Source organism: Leiobunum rupestre, chromosome 10 (assembly GCF_980474605.1).
Source record: "Leiobunum rupestre chromosome 10, qqLeiRupe1.1.hap1, whole genome shotgun sequence".
Classification (NCBI taxonomy): Eukaryota; Metazoa; Arthropoda; class Arachnida; order Opiliones; family Sclerosomatidae; genus Leiobunum; species Leiobunum rupestre.
The window spans coordinates 29802252-29823374 of NC_143393.1; the positions used below are offsets into that span (position 1 = coordinate 29802252).

Consider the following 21123-nt stretch of genomic DNA (forward strand, 5'->3'; position numbering starts at 1 on the left):
GGGTATTAGCCTAGCTGATTATTATTAATATTTTTATTATTATCTTTCTCCTGTTAACCTACGACTTCAGGTACACCCAAGTATTTTAGGAATGGAGATAAGCAACACATGAAAATGACGTTTACACGAATGTCTACGACTATCCCCAACCTTGGTAGACATCCATTTAGCGAAACTAAATAATCGTAATCCTAAGCCGTCGAATTGAGAGCGCATCAGCTCAGCCCTACCTAGAGCTCGGCGAACAGATAAATTAACTGCCAAAATTTCGATTAATCATAAAAATTTCGGTTAACTGCTTATTTATGAATATTATTCCCGGTTATAAAACGATTTAATATGCAAAAATTAAGTTTTTTCCGGATAATATTCGGTTATGGATAAAAACCAATAAAACGGATATTTCTTTTCCCAAGCCCGAGCTCTAACCCTACCTCATAACACAAATTTTGGGTCAGCCATTTTCTAAAATGGCGTCCGGTGAATGAGGTAGCTTTTACGAGTGTATCTTGCACAGAATAAAGTTATTATACGTCCGGTACACGTTTTCGAGAGGTGGCTTAACCTGTCTACTATATTTGTTTAATCACCAAAACAAGTTTTCATTAAATTAACTAAAAACTATAGTACCCACCATTTTCTAAGGTGGCGTCGGGTTTCAATAAAAGGTCTAAAGCGGGATGCAACCAACCAACAAAAAACATTTCAGCCAAATATAGAAAAACGATTGCAGTTATTGCTTAAGGACTGTAACTTTTAACCGCAATTTTCTAAGGTCTAATTTGCTCTGTTGCAACCAACTAACAAAACTATTGCAGTTACAATAAGTAATATAATTGTTATCCGCCATTTTACAAAATGGCGTCTGGTTTCAACCAAAGGTCTAATTTGCGATCGGGTTGATTCGTTGATAAGTAGGCATGGCTTGGCCATGAATAGCTCAAACCGGGGGGGGGGGGGGGGTGGATTTATGTCGCTATCACTTTGAGGCGAGGTAGTGAAGGGGGTATTAGGGGGGGGACGTCAAGATAAAGGAGCTAGCTGCTACCGCCGACACTAATTAGCTTGATATGACGTCACCCCGCAACAGATGCCTGCCCTATTTGTAATGCGGGTGCTAACCCATTTTTTGCAACACCTAAATTATGCGCTAAACAGAAAAACCTAAACAACTACGCGCTCTTGTAATACGTATACATATCAAGGATGTCTCGATTGCCATTTGGAACGGTTCCCACTGTTTGAGGAAACAATCATTTGGTTCAAATTATTTTCGGTCAAGGTTTAAATATACAAAGCTTTCCCTTTTAAATTCTGCTTTTAACTGGTTTATGAATCTCCTTCCTTTTAGGCAGAGTATGGTTCGAAATTTACAATTTCAAAGTTTCGAAGCGCCAGTTAAATTGGTATAGGAATTAGGATTTATCTAATGATTTTTATCTAAGGTAAAATATCCGCCATATTGGCTTCGAGATACCTAATTATTTCTCCAAAATGGATTGTGTTTAAAGGCTTTAACTAACTTTAAATTGAGCTGAAATTTTCACATTAGCGTCAATGGAGTTTCAGGAAAAAGTGTAAAATGCACCTCTTACTCAATGAATTGGTCGCCATATAGGATTCAAAATGGTGGATGATCGAGTTTCGGATTTTATCTTGAAGTTTATGAAAGCAATTAATTAATTCAGCTAATATTAGTAAGAAAAGATAATTTAACACGAATTTTCAGTTTTAGGGCGAAATTCAATATGGCCGACGTTAACAAAAAAATAGGTAGTGCGTTTTAACACCTTAAAATTCATATACCGTTAATATTTAGTCAAAAGCTTTAATAGTAAAAAGTGTTTCTTTTACAGATAACATTTTGAAATCCAAGATGGCGGAAGGTTACACAGTAAAATTTTCTCATATATTTATAGTATATACGTCAAATTCCGGATTCAGCTCAACAATACAGGCCTACAACTAGCGCAACCTTCCATTAATTACGGAAATCTGACGAGTCGCAATCAATCGCGAGAAATTCGTGATTTATGATAGACTGCTTAATGACTGTCTTACTGAATAACTCATTGCTTTTAATCACTTATTAATTACACCTAATAAATATATTCAAGCTGAAGGCTATACCTAAATTCATAAATTCATTAAATTAAAAGATTATTACTTTTAGATTAGGGCCCTGGGAGGCTAAAAACGTAATTAGGAAACTTTCAGACTTAATACGGATTTGTTATTTTGAAATATAAAATAAATCACGCACTTTTACACAAAAATCGTTCATAATACCGATAAATTGTAGAACACAACCTGAAAATTAATAAACAAGGTAGTTGCCTGCCTCCTACAAGTTCTTTTAGCTTTTCCGTAATTAGGTTCATATGATAAACAGTTTAAACACGTTTTATTTGGAAATCGTGCGTTACGCAAGATTGTAAATCCTTTTTTCACGCGCTTTTTTTCACAATCCCGATAGTTCCCTTGTATAATTGAAAAGCTTTTTTCTTCTATTATACAAGTAGTCCTTCGTGATGCAACTACAACTCGAAACTTTTCTAATTCTTTTTACGGTTCATTGTTTTCAAACAATCTCGAAGGCCACAGTAACGTCCAAAAAGATTTTGAAGATTTACAAAGAAACGTGCGTTAAAACAAAATTTGCAATTATTCAAATTTATTATTTATTGCTAATTTTATGCATTATGACGTTATTTATTTTATTAATTATTACTTTATTAATAATTTTATGCATTATTATTAATTTTATTCATTATGACATTATTTATTTTACTAATTATTACTTTTATGTATTACATTATTCTTTAATTCACTATTAAATGTACTTACTGCCATATTAAATTTCATAATTATAAATACATTATTATTAAATTATTAAAAAATTTATAATTTAAAAATAATTTAAATCAACTTGATAAAAATTATATTAAATTAAATCAATTTGACTCAATTTAAATACTTAATATATTTTGTTTCTTTATTAAATGTGTAGGAAATAAATGTTTAATTAAATTTGTAGTTTCAAAACTTTTTCCCTTTTAATGCTATGGGCTTCTTTTTCTCGATCTAAATCTAACTTAATCAAAGAATATTTTACTTATTTCTTAAATAATATAATATTGAAATATGGGCGTATTAATTTAATTAATATCGATAAAGTTTGCGGTGTTTTGTGGTAGAGTAGAAACAGAGTAGAGTATTGACGACACTATAGCGGTCAGGGCAATCGGAAACACGTTTCCATACATTGGGAAATCTAGAATATGTTACGGTACCATTTTAGGGGCTTTATTTTATAAATACTGAATTCTCGAAAGTGTAGGTAAGCCCCAGTGGTAGCCTTTGGGCAAAGCTATTAATACGTATGCGCGAAATTGTAAATTCAACAAAATTTCTGTTACCTTCGTCAGGTCATCTTAATCAGGCCCGACAAGAGAGGGGGAAGCCGGTACAACTTCTCGGGGCCCGTGCAGCCTAGGGGTCCCGTGCAACCTTCGGGCCCGAGCAGCCTAGGGGGACGTGCAAACCTAGGGGGACGTGCAAACCTAGGGGGACGTGCAAACCTAGGGGGACGTGCAAACCTAGGGGGACGTGCAAACCTAGGGGGGCGTGCAAACCTAGGGGGACGTGCAAACCTAGGGGGACGTGCAAACCTAGGGGGACGTGCAAACCTAGGGGGTCGAGCAAACCTAGGGGGTCGTGCAAACCTAGGGGGTCGTGCAAAACTCGGGGGTCGTGCAAAACTAGGTGGGCCGTGCAACCTAGGGGGGCCGTGCAACCTAGTGGACCCGTGCAACCTAGGGGAACCGTGCAACCTAGGGGGCTCGTGTTTGAACAACGAAATATACTTGTCCCGGGTTTCTCTCCGGAAACAAACTAGCTATCTCCAGTAGTAACGGCTCTCTAGGGACCCGGAACTTGTATTTTACCTGGGCCCGGGCCCATTCTCGGGGTCCTGATCTCAATTCGGTAGTAAATAAATTCAAATGAGAAATATTTTAACTGACTAAAGATATTTTTAATTCATAATTCCTATCGGTTGTTTAATGGTCACCACCTCTAGGCAAGGTAATGGTCACTCCTGTTCGTCCAAAAAAAGTACGGGCACAAATGGCTGAAGCATGTATGTCGGATGACGTACTTTGTTTGCAGATGTTTATGTTACTCAGCAGAGCCCGTACTCAGACACTTATTTTCAGTGTTTCGAGATAGAAAACTCCAGGTGGAAAATAGTATGGAAAATGGTGGATTTTAACAGTCTGGGACACTGCGGCAAATATGGAACAACATATTTTTATTGATAAAAATCACAAAAATTATATCTCAGGGAGACTGATTTAAGACATTGCAAATTGTACTTTTTTGTTAGTATTCTAAAATAAATATTTTGGAATTTCAATCAAACTAGTGGTTTTTAGCTTTTTACACGCAATATTCCATTGTTTCCATATTTTCAACAATTTTGTGAAATTTGTGGTGGCCCAAACTGTTATGAAAAAAGTGTCCCTTTAAAATTTTTTGTTTTATTATTTCGTGGTGGATTATCGACTATGCCCTTGTAATTTCCCTCCTTGGCTAGACGAACCTAAATTACGTACAACATATATTTGTCGTTTGTCAATGCCGTTTCTTAAGCGTCCTGAAATATATCGTGGAGAGTTCCGAAAACCTAGTTAGATAATGTGGATAACGGGGCTTTCAATTATCGATTTAGTCACTTAATTTTCTTTCCCACGTCACCAGACTGGCCTCAAGCCCTCATTTTGGTTGCACTTTCACTTTTTCTTCACGAAAGATAATTAAATAACCACAAATTAAAAAACTATATCACAAATTATTGCGTAAGTATAATCATGACATTTATTTAAAAATCATTAAAAACCAATAAAATTTTCATTTTAAAACGTCAATAATCAATATCAGTGGTTTTAATAAATAAACTTGTGTAGGGAGCTATTGGCTCGAGTCACATCTCACATGAAGGCTTTCCACCAGCCTCCTACGACATTTATACCGGCCACCTGAATGAATGGCTTAAAAAGTCGCTAGATGACTTCGGCATACGGTGGTGCCTTGGGTATTGGTCTAGCGGATTATTATTAACAACTGATTTAAAAGTTTAATAACGAAATTTCCAACAATTTACGAATTAAATACAAACAAACTTAAAACCGAATTGTAGATTTGTGGGAAATTACGTAAATAAAAAAATTAAATTAAACTTCGCCTATTTAGTGAAAACCTTTACTTAAGTTGCTGAGAACTAGAAGGTTGGCAGAATCATTACGAGGTTACGTTGGTGGCAATAAATACTAAATAAAATGTATTTGATCTTAAATTCCGATTCAATAATTGTTCATTACTTAAATCAGTAATTTAAATCATGCTTTTTTAAATCAAATACGAATTTAAATAACCTATTATACTTTAATATATTTATGGTATCCAAGTAGTATCTGTAACAATGTCAATTCAGAGCAAACTATATTATAATTAAATTAAGATTAATTAATACGTTCAAAAATAAATAAAATCAATTAAAATCAAGAAAATCTTATTGAATTCAAATAAATCGATTTAAATTTAAATACGACAGCGTCAAGTTCGTTGGTGTCGAATTCATGTCAACGAGCCCTTTTAAACGCCAACTTTTTCCATAACATTATTATCAACCCTGGCATAAAATAACACGAATTTTCTTAATAACAGCGGTTAAGCCAGCACATAAAAACCTCTCCAGAATGAACACTATGTTCATAGGTCGTACACGTTATCCCTACGCGTATTCGACATCGTGCTTAATTTCTCTAATCAATTGAATTTCGAAAAACCGGATGATTAATATAAAGTTACACGAGAGCCAAACTCGAACGAGTCGAGATACGTGACTTTTGAAAGAAATTAGAAATAGGAATCGTCGAGGGCTTTTACATTAGAACGACTAATTAGTTATTTTTTGCGTCGTTTTAACTTTATTTTTAGTACATTTCATTTATAATAGATATAACACTAAAAGTCTAATTTCTCAAATTAGGTTCTTTTTGACTCGCTTGACTTTTGCAGTTTGCTATTAGATAGCGATACGCAAGAGGCTTCCAGATAAGGAAACCTTCGAACGCGTGGCAAGCGCCGCGAAAGCCAACAAACGTTTCCCGTTCCTAACGTCGGAGACTTAACCTCTTTAATAACGCGCCAAGGTTCGATTTCGGAATATCCAGGCGATATCTGCAGGTGAATTTTCTCATAAACAATGCCGATCCCCGTTATTCCATTTCGCAAGACGTGCGTGTATTGATTAGGATACGGAGAGCTAACTCGGATTTCGGAATTGACTCCGGACGTACGCCATCCAAAGTTCAAATAGTTTACTACTTTACACACGATACATAAATCCAATTTAGGTGAAAAAATTTAAGGTATACCGATTAAATTTGAATTCTCTCGAAACTAAACTCTGAACTAGTGTTGCTAATTTTCCGGAAAAATAAAATGCGGAAAAGTTTCCAGAAAATTTCCCGGAAAATTTTTTGCAAATCGGAAAAATAAAAAATTGTACCATAAATTACTTTTTAAGGGTTTTTAATGTTTTTAACTTTTTATCGATGTAAAATGTCTAATATCAGTAAACATACTAAAACACATTATAGTGTTACATTGTTAATCAGTTTAAACTAGTCTAGAGGCTTAGTTTTACTTTTAGATTAGAAAAAATGAGGCGAAAATGCCGCTTTATTTAAATTTGCAAACAATATATTAGACTAATCATGGAATGAAAACTTTTTTTTTTCGGAAAAATACGGAATATTTTACGACTTACAACACTACTCTGAACCAATTTGAGGAATCCGAAATAAATCTGGGGTCCGATTTAAAACTTAATTAGATTGTATTTAAATAACGTTATTTTTCAAAACAATTATTATATATATATATTTATATATATATTTTTTTATTTTCTTTTCTTGACAAATAGATTAATAATTTGAGCGTATCAGTAATGTAATTGAAAATAAATCTGAGTTTTGTTTTTTTTAATAGCAAAAAAGCCCCGGATTTAATTTTTTAATAAAATGGTGCAGCAGGACTTGCGAAATAAGGAATACAAATTTAGATAATTTATATATAAGATAGTTTGTGCTCGCCGTCTAACTACAACAAATAAATAGCATTGAAATAAAGCATAAATAAACATCTTACGTTTTACGTGCTACAAATTTTAGCCCTATGGGTTATTAGCACTTCATATTTTCCCCCCAAATAGTGTCGCTGAACCCCCGAAACCCTGACGCGGTACACAGTTTGGGAAACACTGTTATAGAAGAACCTATTTTTGTACATTTTCATAAATCAATTGAAGTATAATTGCTGATTTAAATCAATCATTGTTTAAAAACACCCATGGTTTAAATCGCGTTTTAAATCAAATTGATTTAAATCAGACAACCCAACAAACTATTGGCTTCCTTCCTATCGAAAACATATCAAAGGCCCACCGACGTGCATCAGCATTCTAAGTGCATAAGTCTCGTCAGCAACTGAGCATGATAATCTAGAAACCCTTTCATTAAAAAGGTTTTCGCCGCTGAAATAACAGTACGATAATACTTGGATTACGCTCCAGCTAATGAACAAAAACATTTCGGTTATCGACCATTATCAGCTTTTTATCGTTCAATTTAAATTTCAAGGTAAAAGGGAATTTTCATACAGAAATATTCGTGTTCTAACGAGCCGGATTAGCAGTGTTTTCTCATTTCACGCTCTGTAAACGAGGTAAAAAGGTCACACTTGTGGTAGTGTGACCACGACCGCTTTCAGTTATAATAAAATACTCTTGAGAAACTATTTAAAATAAAATGCTAAATACTCTTTGGAAAATCATTTGAAATAAAATGCAAAATACTCTTCAAAAATATTTTAAAAATTTATATATACTCTTGGAAAAGGTATTTGAAATATAATGTTAAATCCTTTTTCAAAAGTATTTAAAATAAAATACTAAATGCTCTTTAGTATTTGAAACCAAATGCTAAATACTCTTAAAAAATATTTTTAAAAACGGCCAATACTCTTGGAAAAACGTATTTGAAATAAGATACTAAATACTCTAGGCGGAAATTTTTTAAATAAAATGCTAAATGTGTCATGGAAAACTATTTAAAATAAAGTACAAAATAACTCATCAAAAACATTAAAAAGGAAAGGTTAATACTTTCGGAGAAAGGAAATTAAAATAAATCACTATATACCTTTCAAAAGTATTTAAATCAAATCACTCTTGGAAAAATAAATTTGAAACAAATCACTTAATACTCTTGGAAAAGGTACTTTACATAAACTACTCAACACACTTGGAAAAGGTACTTTACATAAACTACTCAACACTCTTGGAAAAGGTACTTTACATAAACTACTCAACACTCTTGGAAAAGGTACTTTACATAAACTACTCAACACTCTTGGAAAAGGTACTTTACATAAACTACTCAACACTCTTGGAAAAGGTACTTTACATAAACTACTCAACACTCTTGGAAAAGGTACTTTACATAAACTACTCAACACTCTTGGAAAAGGTACTTTACATAAACTACTCAACACTCTTGGAAAAGGTACTTTACATAAACTACTCAACACTCTTGGAAAAGGTACTTTACATAAACTACTCAACACTCTTGGAAAAGGTACTTTACATAAACTACTCAACACTCTTGGAAAAGGTACTTTACATAAACTACTCAACACTCTTGGAAAAGGTACTTTACATAAACTACTCAACACTCTTCGAAAAGGTACTTTACATAAACTACTCAACACTCTTGGAAAAGGTACTTTACATAAACTACTCAACACTCTTGGAAAAGGTACTTTACATAAACTACTCAACACTCTTGGAAAAGGTACTTTACATAAACTACTCAACACTCTTGGAAAAGGTACTTTACATAAACTACTCAACACTCTTGGAAAAGGTACTTTACATAAACTACTCAACACTCTTGGAAAAGGTACTTTACATAAACTACTCAACACTCTTGGCGAGAAAAATAAAATAAAATGAAAATCTGCACTAAGTTTGAAAATCAACTAACCGAAGATGTATGTAAACAAATGAAAGCTCACCATTTGAGATTTTTTGTGCGCCACCGGTTTCAGATGCAAAGTGTAGCTGCGGTTCTTTTTGCGGGAACAGTGGGCCCTGGCCCCGCAGATCGCCTTAGCCGCTCTGACCACCAAAGGTCGACTCGGGTCACCGGGACAAGACATCGCGACACGCGACAAAAACCAATATCCGCGCGAATACTAGCGGCGACAAATTTCCATCGTTGTCAAACCCTGTTCGCTTCTCCAACTTTAAAAATACGTACGATTATTTTTACGGGTAATTTAAAGGCGCCGTCAATGACGAATCGAGTTTGATTCGACTCTGGTACGCGCGCGAAACGGAAAAAAATCGCGACTTTGAACAACTGCCGTATTCAATTCGGTGTCGGGGATAATCCGTACGAGATTTGCGCGGTAGGAAGTGAGTAATATAATTTTGTCAGCGTCACAACGACTTTAAAACCACGCATCCTTTCTCTTAATCATTTTCCCAAAAACCAAAATCCTGAAAGACTCACGAAGCCGATAACAACAAAAAAACGCCAGCGAAAACTCGACCGTCACACGCGCCGAAACAAACGGTTTCTTTCGCTTATATTAAAAGTGGAAACTTTTCCGTTATACTCGATTGAACTTTTACCGCGCGCTGCCAGAGCCGCCTAGCGGAACTTGACGGAGATAACGACGAAACCTCCCCGAAAGTTTCATTCCGATTTAATCCACAGCTGTTTCGCGAAAGACTGGCCTGAAAATATGACGGAGGAGTCGAAGACCCAGTTTTTTTTACGATCCACCGAAAGTGACTCTTCCCCCCCGCTGGTCCACTACCAAAACCTCCCGTTTCCAGAAGAGACATTATCTTGTATATTTAAAAGCATAAACTCATTCTCTCTCAGCGCCATAAGAGCTTTCTTTTATTCAGGCGCTATCATATCAAACCGCGTAGACGACGCGCAATAACCTTCAACGCTTATATCCGCCGATGTCACGTTGAAGACGTCATCGTTATCCGCGTATTCACGCAGACAGCTGCTCCCACAATCACGGGGATTTCAGCGTTTCTTTCACCCGTGCTTAAATCGCGGTGGAAACCGGACTTAATGAAAGTACGCGGAAAATAATATACATAAATTTGTTTATTTACTGTTAAAGCGACCGGGTTTTGTAAAATACAGGAGTTAAACGACACTTATCAACACGTGTAGTAATGTAGACGTCGAGTTGTTGTTTATAAACTACAATTCTACGCGCTCTCTCTGCTCGTTTTCGAGCGCCGGGTTTAACGACTCTTTATTTTTACTTTTATTTCACGTAAAATTAAATACTTCATTTAAAATGAAACGTTAAATTGTTCGTGGCAAAAGCGTTCAAAATATAATACCTAATACTCTTTGAAAACGTATTTTAAATAAACTACTTAATACTCTTGGAAAAGGTGATTGAAATAATATACTCTTGATACCAATTACTAAATGCTCTTGGAATGGTATTTGAAATAATAGACTTAATACTCTTGATATAAATTGCTAAATACTCTTGATATAAATTGCTAAATACTCTTGATATAAATTGCTAAATACTCTTGATATAAATTGCTAAATACTCTTGATATAAATTGCTAAATACTCTTGATATAAATTGCTAAATACTCTTGATATAAATTGCTAAATACTCTTGATATAAATTGCTAAATACTCTTGATATAAATTGCTAAATACTCTTGATATAAATTGCTAAATACTCTTGATATAAATTACTAAATACTCTTGATATAAATTACTAAATACTCTTGATATAAATTACTAAATACTCTTGATATAAATTACTAAATACTCTTGATATAAATTACTAAATACTCTTGATATAAATTACTAAATACTCTTGATATAAATTACTAAATACTCTTGATATAAATTACTAAATACTCTTGATATAAATTACTAAATACTCTTGATATAAATTACTAAATACTCTTGATATAAATTACTAAATACTCTTGATATAAATTACTAAATACTCTTGATATAAATTACTAAATACTCTTGATATAAATTACTAAATACTCTTGATATAAATTACTAAATACTCTTGATATAAATTACTAAATACTCTTGATATAAATTACTAAATACTCTTGATATAAATTACTAAATACTCTTGATATAAATTACTAAATACTCTTGATATAAATTACTAAATACTCTTGATATAAATTACTAAATACTCTTGATATAAATTACTAAATACTCTTAGAAAAGTATTCGAAATAAATTATTAAATACACTTAGAAAAGTATTCGAAATAAATTATTAAATACGCTTAGAAAAGGTATTTTAAATAAATTACTAAATACCCTTGGAAAAATATTTTAAATAAATTACTAAATACTCTGGAAAAATATTTTAAATAAATTACTAAATACTCTAGAAAAAGGTATTTGAAATAAATTACTAAATTATCTTGGAAAAGGCAATTTAAATAATATACTTAATACTCTTGATATAAATTACTAAATACTCTTGGAAAAGGTATTTAAAATAAAATTCAACATACTCTTGGAAAAGGTATTTAAAATAAAATTCTAAATACTCTTGGAAAAGGTATTTCAAATAAAATTCTAAATACTCTTGGAAAAGGTATTTCAAATAAAATTCTAAATACTCTTGGAAAAGGTATTTCAAATAAAATTCTAAATACTCTTTAAGAAATTATTTCAAATAAAATTCTAAATACTCTTGGAAAAGATATTTCAAATAAAATTCTAAATACTCTTGGAAAAGGTATTTCAAATAAAATTTTAAATACTCTTGGAAAAGGTATTTCAAATAAAATTCTAAATACTCTTGATAAATTAATTCAATCTAAATACTCTTGGTAAAAGTAATGAAAATAAAATAAAATAATTACTTTTGGTGAAAGTATTTAGCATTTAAAATAAAATACCTGTTTTCAAAATAAATATTTAATACCACCAAAAAAATAATTACTAGGTACTAAATTTTGAATATTATTGGTTTCTTTGCATTTTTGAAATGTTTACATTGAGGTGTTATATAAATTAATTTTTAAAGCAGAAATGAATGGATACGTTTTGCACGAAATACCCCCATCTGTCGAATAAATCGATAACTATTTAAAAGTTCCAAATTGCTTATCTGGTAACTTTAGCTAAATTGGCGGGTAACCCTACCGACAATTTTGTATTTTCTGCAACTAGGCGCACCACGTGAAAGAGAAATCTGTATTCAATTTGTAGGAGGGTCTTTTCACAAAATGGGATCAACGAAACGCCGAAGGGTGTAAGACCGCATAAATTTGGCTTCACAATCTCGAATAAACGGGGGAAAAGTCTCTATCGCGTTAGAATTAGCCAAGAGGTATTTTATAAAGTAGGGGCAGATTACCTGTCTTGTTACGAAATGAAACAAGTTGTAGATGTTGCAAGGTGACCACGGAAAACTCGAAAATATCTTATCGAAAAATCAGCAAATTTGTAGTTGATTTATCGGTTTTTAATTGCAAAATAAAGGTAAATATCAAGTAAATATATGAAAAAATGCCATTAAAATTACAGGAAAATATTGGTATAAAAGGGAATTTGGTTTAATAATTAATTGAGCTGGCGAAGATTTATAATATTTGTAAAATTATTTCTTTTTCAGATTTTGATATCAAAAGACATAATTGCAACAGGTGAAGCCCGAAAACCACAAATATAGGAAAAAATAGGAAAATAGTGTAATTACAAGAAGTTATAGGAACACATTGAAAATATATGTAAAATTATACATATTAAATTAATTTATCAAGAAAAAAGGCGTTAAACGTTAAAAAATCAATAAAAATCCGATTTATATAAACGAAAATCAACGAGCCACTGGATAAGAAATTTTAAAATGAGCTTAAAATAAAATAATCGGGGAAAAATCAGGGACTTGAAAATTATCTTTTAACATTTTACGTTCCTTAAACGTTTTGTTTATTTTTAAACGTTGTAATTTCAGCGTTGAGACAAAAAGTGTTTCAGTTGAAACATAACCTGAGAGTCGCCTTTATACTAAAATATAAGTGATACTTAATTCATAAACTTCTGGTAAAAACTTATGTAAGTCTGTAAATTATAATAATAAGTTAAATACTGTCAAATTTTAATTTACATTATTAATGAAATTGCCAAGAAAAATAAGCATCCGATTTAAATAAAATAATTCGTTTTTATTTTTCTCTTTTTGAAAAATCTAAAAACCACAGTGTGACGCGATAGCTAACGCTAGATCCTAGTTTTGTTCTAGTTTTATAGAGAGGTCATCTTTGTCTATACACCTATAAAAAGCTAGTTTAATAAATAATAAAATAGTTCTTTACGTTACTAAAGTTCCAGCCATAATATATCACGTTTCGGTGGTTTCATCCCGAATCGCTGTAAACCCCACTGAAGTCAAAAATATAAATGGAATGGAAAATTTGAAATTTAAAGAGTTGTCAGATTTTTAATCGAATAAACTGTACCTGCTTCACTCCAAATTACGGAAAATTAATAATATAACCGAAATTGGTAGTTAAAATTATTATTTATAAATTTTAGTATAGTTTATCATAACTATATTTTAGGCAGCTGCTATAGTAGGGCACGCGACGGCAATTTCATAGTATTATAGTTACCTAACCTAACCAACCTTAATCAGCCTAACTTAATTAAACACAACCCAATTCCACCTAACCCAACCAAATTCCACCTAACCCATCCAAATTCCACCTAACCCATCCAAAGTTAATAAGAACCATCTGTAGAATGCAATGCAAAGAGTGGAAAAACACGCAAAAAGGTAGAAAAGTCCATTATAAGCTAGGAGCAACAAACCATGTAAAACAAAATTATTTTAATAAAATTGTATTGAATTGAATTGAATTGAAACACCAGGAGAACGCAGCTAGTCTTTAAACACACTAAGGCAATGTTGTGTACAAATTTCATTGGACGAGCCTTTACGCTGAACGTTTTACGGGCAGGGGGAGACAATTTTCCCCTTCCGACGGCAGCAGGCGCTAAAGCGTCTAACCAATGAAAACTGTACGCAAGAAAATGCACGACTTATGACGGGTTGCGTTCTCCTTGTGTGTTTGTTGCTCCTAGATTATAAGAAGGGGCAAATTTAAAGAAATTAAAAACTAATGAGTTACTCTGACCATGTTTGCATTGCAGTTCATAGATGGTTCTTATTAACTTAGGTATTCGTATATTTTATTCTCCACCACTATCCCCCTATTCGACTTTCCGTTGCTACGCAACGAGTTTTGAAATTTTTAATGATTAGGCTTAGTTTCTCTTTTCGGTATGTTATTCGCAAGCCAGCTCCCCTGCACGATACTGATAAGCCCCAAATAGGGCGAAACAGGTCAACCGTTTTAAATTCTGCCTATTTTATGTTATTTTCAATTCGTTTTTGACTCGAAGATCTATTTGGTCCGAGTTTCGCGTCTTTATTTTGTGTTCGACAACCTATTGGTACGAGTAGCTCGTATGTTTCTCAATTTGTTTAAATTTGTTTAGGGTTTATAGCTTTTTTGCCCTCTTTTCATTATGGACTTTTCTACCTTGTCGCGTGTTAATACAACCTAACCCATCCTAACCTTGGGTAAGTTTTTGGCTAGTACAACTTCATATTAAATATATCCCATAACTTATAGTGATTTCTAAGTGTTATCCTTTATTTGACAATCGTACCATTAGAGAGTAACGCGAACTTTGCATGACAATTCTTACAGTCCATTTAAATTGGTTCGTTGTAAGTTTAAACCATAAAATATAGTCATAAGTATATAACATTTTTTCCCTTTAGAATATAATTTAACGAGAGCTATTCACAGAGGGAAAATGCCCCTATCCCCTTAGAGAAACGTTGTCAAGGCTAAAATGGTTAAGTGATTAGCAATTTCGCTTTACAGTGCGTAGAGCCGGGTTTGATCCCAGTTTGTGGCACTGCGTGAAAACTTCAATAATTTCATTTCGGGTTGAGTTTGCAAGTAGGACTTTTCCACACGTTCTTCGGTTTTCCCTTTCCATAAAAACTTGTAGAGGTTAACGGTAATAGTTAGTGTAGGGAGCTGTTGGCTCGCGTGGCATGAAGGACTTGCCACCACATTCCTACGCATTGTAACCCGGCCACCTGAATTAATGGCTTTAAAAGTCGCTTGATGACTTAGGCCTAAAGTGGTGACTTGGGTATTAGCCTAGCTAAAAAAAATAAAATAAAAACGTGTTGTGGTTAACGGTAATAGTAAGTGGCATGCATGGGTAAAAGACATGAATGGTTTTCCAACACCCTCCTACGCATTGTAACCCGGCCGCCTGATTTAAAGGCTTCAAAAGTAGCTTGATGATAAGACCTATAAAACGAATTAACGTTCGTTGGAAGACGATTTACAACCAACTACTACAAAGACGTAAAATGTAATAGTTTCACCCGAAAGAAAATCTCCAGTTAAAAGGCTGAAGAAAGCACGATTCTTCAGTACGTTAATAATTGGAAACAAGGGGCGTGTTACTAATCTGTATTTTTACTCTCCGCTATTGAGACACTTTCGAATATGAATTATCGTAACATTTAATTAAATGGAATTTTAAATAATTTTTAAGCTTTGGTAGTTTTGTCGGTTTCCCAAAGCCACAAACCAACATTATCTCAAAGACTCCGTTGGGCGTTCGATCCGCGCTTTATTTGCAATAGGTAAGTGCTGTCAAGAAACAAACATTTAGAGCGAAGCCATAGAGGGTTGAGTTTCATGCTTTTATTTATAACAGATGGCACTAATTTAAAAACGTTTTATTTTTAAATTTTGGTCTAATGATGTTTTTCTTTGACTTGTTACGAAACTGTTTTCAATGATTAGAAGTAGTTCTGGGGAAGGCAAATTTATTCTACATTTCAAATAAAGGCACAGCGAGGTTTAATTATATTTCCCAAAGAATTAAACAAACTATATGCGATACGTAATATTTAATCCTAAAATCTATTAAATTCATTTTCTATAAAATCCTTCAATTTTGAAATTCAAATTCAAATATTTAATAAATTCCAAATAGTGGGCATTCTGACGGAGTAATGATGATGATGATTATTATAATAATTATAATTAATAATTTGCAACTCTTCTTACCGACCGCAAATATGATTTTCATAAAAATCGCTTTTAGGCGAAACTATAAAGTAAATTTGGTCTTAACCAACTTGCTGAAATGGGAAAACAAAATCACGTGACTACGATATCACAGCCAACTTCGATTCGGTAACTCGTGTTTATAGTTGGCCGTGCGACGGTAAAGAAAAAATTATTCCTTCCAGATACTGCAGACAGCTAATTAACTTCCACTTTTCTATTACAAGATGTTTTAATTAATCATAATAATTTGATAATTTTGAGGAATTGATCAAAATTTAAACCGCCATTAGCCAAATAAAATTAATAATAGTTCGTAATTCTTAGAATAGATGGCGTTGCGGTTCTCCACAAAATCACGTGACTACCATCTTTTCAGCCCCCCTCGACTTTATAGTTTCGCCGTCCCTGACCTCGGGGCAACAGCGACCAAGAAATAAACCGCTCCCTCACGGAGCAACTTCCCAATTTCAAGCCCGATTCTCTCAGAGAACTGCTCTCGAAAGATAACTCAAGCTACGGATTATATTCCGTGAATAGGGTATGCTTTAAATTGAAAATTTCGGAAGAGTTTATGAGATTTTAACAGTTTAAAAAATGTAGTTTTTAGAGAATGGGTTTGGAAGTTCCAATGCCTGGCACATAAAATTGTGATAATTATGGTTAGTTGGCAAAAACGTCAATTTTAGAAACCTATTAAAACATTTGTTTCCAATTTCGCCGACATAGTTGGGAAAATATTGGACAGCGTTGATAACACAATATATTCTCCCTCAACTTTCAAACCAAAATATTATTTTTTAAAGTGTAATTTAGGTTGTATCAAAATATACATTTGTTCTACGAACTTTATTTTGACGTTTTTGAGTATGCTCTACACTTTTGTCAATGAAACTTGTCGCATTTGAAAATGTTTTGAATTTCAAATAATAATAAACAAAGTTTCCTGCGAACAGCATATTGTTTCCTTCAAACCTGGGTTTAAAACTCAATTTCTTTGATATTTTTGCAAGGCTTTCCATAGTTTACAGCAAAATATAGCATTTTAAACAATGCTTCAAACACAGTAAGTCAGTCATTTATATGAAAGTAAAAGCAATTTGAAGTAGAAATTTCTTCGCACAAAAGTAGACCCTCAAATGATGGATCAAAGAAATTCATCATTTTGTAACAAACATTGTATTGTTGATATTTAGTTTTATTTGATTTAAATCTCAATTTAAATAACTGATTTTAATCAGCTAACCCTGGATTTGAAATAAGGTTATTGCCCTCACGATTACTCTCTAAAATTGTGAGTTAGACAATAGTGTTGTCTAAAATTCAAATATAAAAGTTGAGATCACCATCTTCAAGGTTGGCCCATTTTTATACCCCGGCAACTTAGCAACTAACGTAAAATAACACAGTTTAAGAAGCACAAAATCATTTGAACACCTCACACGCCTTTTTTCAAGCCATATTTCCGAAATTCAAACAATTCCGTGATCCTTTGAATATATTAGACAGGTTTAAGCCACCTCACGAAAACGTGTAGGTGAGACTTGTAGCTAACAAGTAAGTGTACACGTAGCTTTATAATCGTCTACAATTTGCACTCGTACAAGTTTTCGATTAGCGGTTTAATCCGTCAAATGTCAGTATTTCAAGTATAAAATAAAATGTCAACTACTTACAACGTGCGTTTGATTGGGCTTGATGATTTTGGACTTTTGGTCGGAAGATGGGGGCGCGTTTGGAGGAGGACCTGATCCACAAGTGTTGGTGGTGGTCACCGCGGCGATGACGGTTGGTCTTTGCTGGTGTTGGGCAGCGAACACTTGCACGTCTAGGGATCCGGTTAACACGGCGTACCAATTGGCTCCGTGGTCACCTTGCCGAAATACTTGAAATACACGAATAACTCGTATCAGTCACTTCCGAAAATATACCAAAAATGTGCGTAAAATACACATAATTACATCCATCTAGGATGAATAATAATAACAATAATAATCAGATAAGCTTTTATGCCCAAGGCAACTAGCGACTTTTAATGACTTTAAATCAGGTGGCTGGGTTACAATGCGTAGGGGGGTGATGGGAAGCCCTTCGGTTTCCCGTTCCATAAGAACTTGTTGAGGTTTGCGGTAATAGTAAGTGTAGGGAGCTGTTGGCTCTCGTGGCATGAAGGGCTTTCCACCACCCTCCTATGCAATTTAACCCGGTCACCTGAACAAAAAGGCAATAAAAGTCGCTAGATATGACTTCGGTGATTATTATTCTTATTATAATTCATTCCACCAGATTTAACAGTAGCGAGGGGGTGATGGGCGTTAGTTACGTTAAAGCAAGTCGTAGCGCGTGTTAGCATGCGATGTTTTAGTTTAAACACAGTCCGTTTCCAATGAAGTGACTTCATTGTATTACTCCGCCTTAAGGGGGAAGAATACAGTAAAAGCCTCTTTTTCGTTCAAGCTGAACGTTTCTGTTTTAACAATTACATAATTGAATTATATTTTTCTTATTAGGCTGAACCTTCCTCTAGTGCTTAAAATCATTTTGATAATTCTAATATTAATAGTTAACGAGATATAAGGTCCTAACTAAAGGGTAGTTTGGGCACTTACCTAACTTGTTTAGCTTCGGGGGTCCGAATTAAAACGTAATAACTTAATTACTTTTAAAGGTATTTTAGTCACTAAACAAGAGGCTGTTCTACACTTAAATATTAATTTTATAAGTTATAATACAAAATTAAAAGAGTTCAGCTTGAAATAGCGCGAAAGTAGACATTGGCCACTGTAGTTTTCTCCCTTAAGAAGTAACAAGTTCGCCAAGAAGGCGATAATATTATTTCGTGCCCGTATTCCATTTAAGCAGGTAGCAGAAATTATGAATTGGTAATAAACCTAAAATTTGAGTGATATATTACTTCTGGCCATACTCGACTTCGATAAAAAAAAGTTCAACACTTATGTATTACTTCTGACCATACACGGCTTCGATAAGTAAGTGCCACACTTATGTATTACTTCTGACCATACACGGCTTCGATAAGTAAGTGCCACACTTATGTATTATTTCTGACCATACACGGCTTCGATAAGTAAGTGCCACACTTATGTATTACTTCTGGCCATACACGGCTTCGATAAGTAAGTGCCACACTTATGTATTACTTCTGACCATACACGGCTTCGATAAGTAAGTGCCACACTTATGTATTACTTCTGACCATACACGGCTTCGATAAGTAAGTGCCACACTTATGTATTACTTCTGACCATACACGGCTTCGATAAGTAAGTGCCACACTTATGTATTACTTCTGGCCATACACGGCTTCGATAAGTAAGTGCCACACTTATGTATTACTTCTGACCATACACGGCTTCGATAAGTAAGTGCCACACTTATGTATTACTTCTGACCATACAAGGCTTCGATAAGTAAGTGCCACACTTATGTATTACTTCTGACCAAACACGGCTTCGATAAGTAAGTGCCACACTTATGTATTACTTCTGACCATACACGGCTTCGATAAGTAAGTGCCACACTTATGTATTACTTCTGGCCATACACGGCTTCAATAAGTAAGTGCCACACTAACTTATTACTTCTGGCCAAACATGGCTTCGATAAGAAAGTACCGCACTTATTTATTACTTCTGGCCAAACATGGCTTCGATAAGAAAGTATCGCACTTATTTATTACTTCTGGACATACACGGCTTCGATAAGAAAGTGCCACACCAGGCCTTTAAACACGCTATCGCAGTGTTGCGTACACATTTCCTTGGACGAGCCTTAACGCTGAACATTTTACGAAAAGGGGGAAGACAATTTACGAATTTTCCCCTTCCGACGGCAGCAGGAAGGGGAAATTCAAGTTAACCGATACTGGTCTGCGTTATTTGAACCTGTAAGTGTGACTTTGTCACTACTACTAGGTAACTGTTTCCCTTTTTCTTTTTATCCGCACCTTTTCATTTAGAGAGGTTACTTTGTCGAACTCGCTACAATTTCAAGCAGAAAATTCACCTTCCTCGAGCCTTTACGAGCACTACCAGCTAACCTGATTATTAGCATTTTATCTTTCTCCGTTTTCTCCGCAGAACTTTTTTATAGGTTAAATCAAAATTTCTTGCCCCCCCCCCCATATAGGGGGTCACGAAATAAAAAGGGAATACTACACTACCTAGGGAGTTCACTTTTTATCAGCCATATTTTTTCTATGAACGTATTTATTTCAACTCAGAGAGAATGACGTCAGTTTTGGAGAACCAATGAGCGTGAGGGTGATGGGTAGCAACGCTCAAAATTCATCTCAAGGGACTCTGAACATAGTCATTCTTCCTAATAAAGTGTAAGCACGACACTTGTACAAAATAGATACCCCATAAAACACATTTTACATTAATGATGTCACTGCTATCTTAAATACGTTTCTGACACTTAATACTTCTTATTTTAAGTACAGCGAAGAATGTATGTATTTATTCTTTGGAAGAATGCCATTTTTTTGGCAATCCGCGGGCATCATGGACCAGTGACCCCCTCTTCGCGAAGGTAGGTTAATGAATAATGAACTAGAGTTGTTAATTTTCCGATAAAATTAAACGGTTTTTATTCTAGACTAGTCTAGAGGTTTAGTTTTACTTTTCGGTTTGAAAAAATGAGCCGAAAATGCCGCGAAATTTAAATTTGCGAACAAAATTAGACTAACCTTTTGTTTTTTCTCTTTTTCGGAAAACTATGGAACATTTTCCGAAAACTTTTCCGAGAGGGAAATTTTTCGACTTACAACTCTAAACTTAACCCTCGTGTATTTCAAACGCATCGGAAGACGTCACTTTT

The 21123-nt window shown here is 34.0% G+C and overlaps 1 protein-coding gene across 1 annotated transcript in view; it reads right to left on the reverse strand.

The window, feature by feature from the left end:
• The window catches only part of Epac (Exchange protein directly activated by cAMP), a 113478-nt gene that overhangs the window by 80489 nt on the left and 11866 nt on the right, over positions 1 to 21123 (reverse strand). The window contains exon 3 of the mRNA XM_090159646.1: positions 17958 to 18166. Within this exon, the coding sequence (XP_090015772.1) occupies positions 17958 to 18166 (209 nt within the window). The remainder of the gene's footprint in view (positions 1 to 17957; positions 18167 to 21123) is intronic.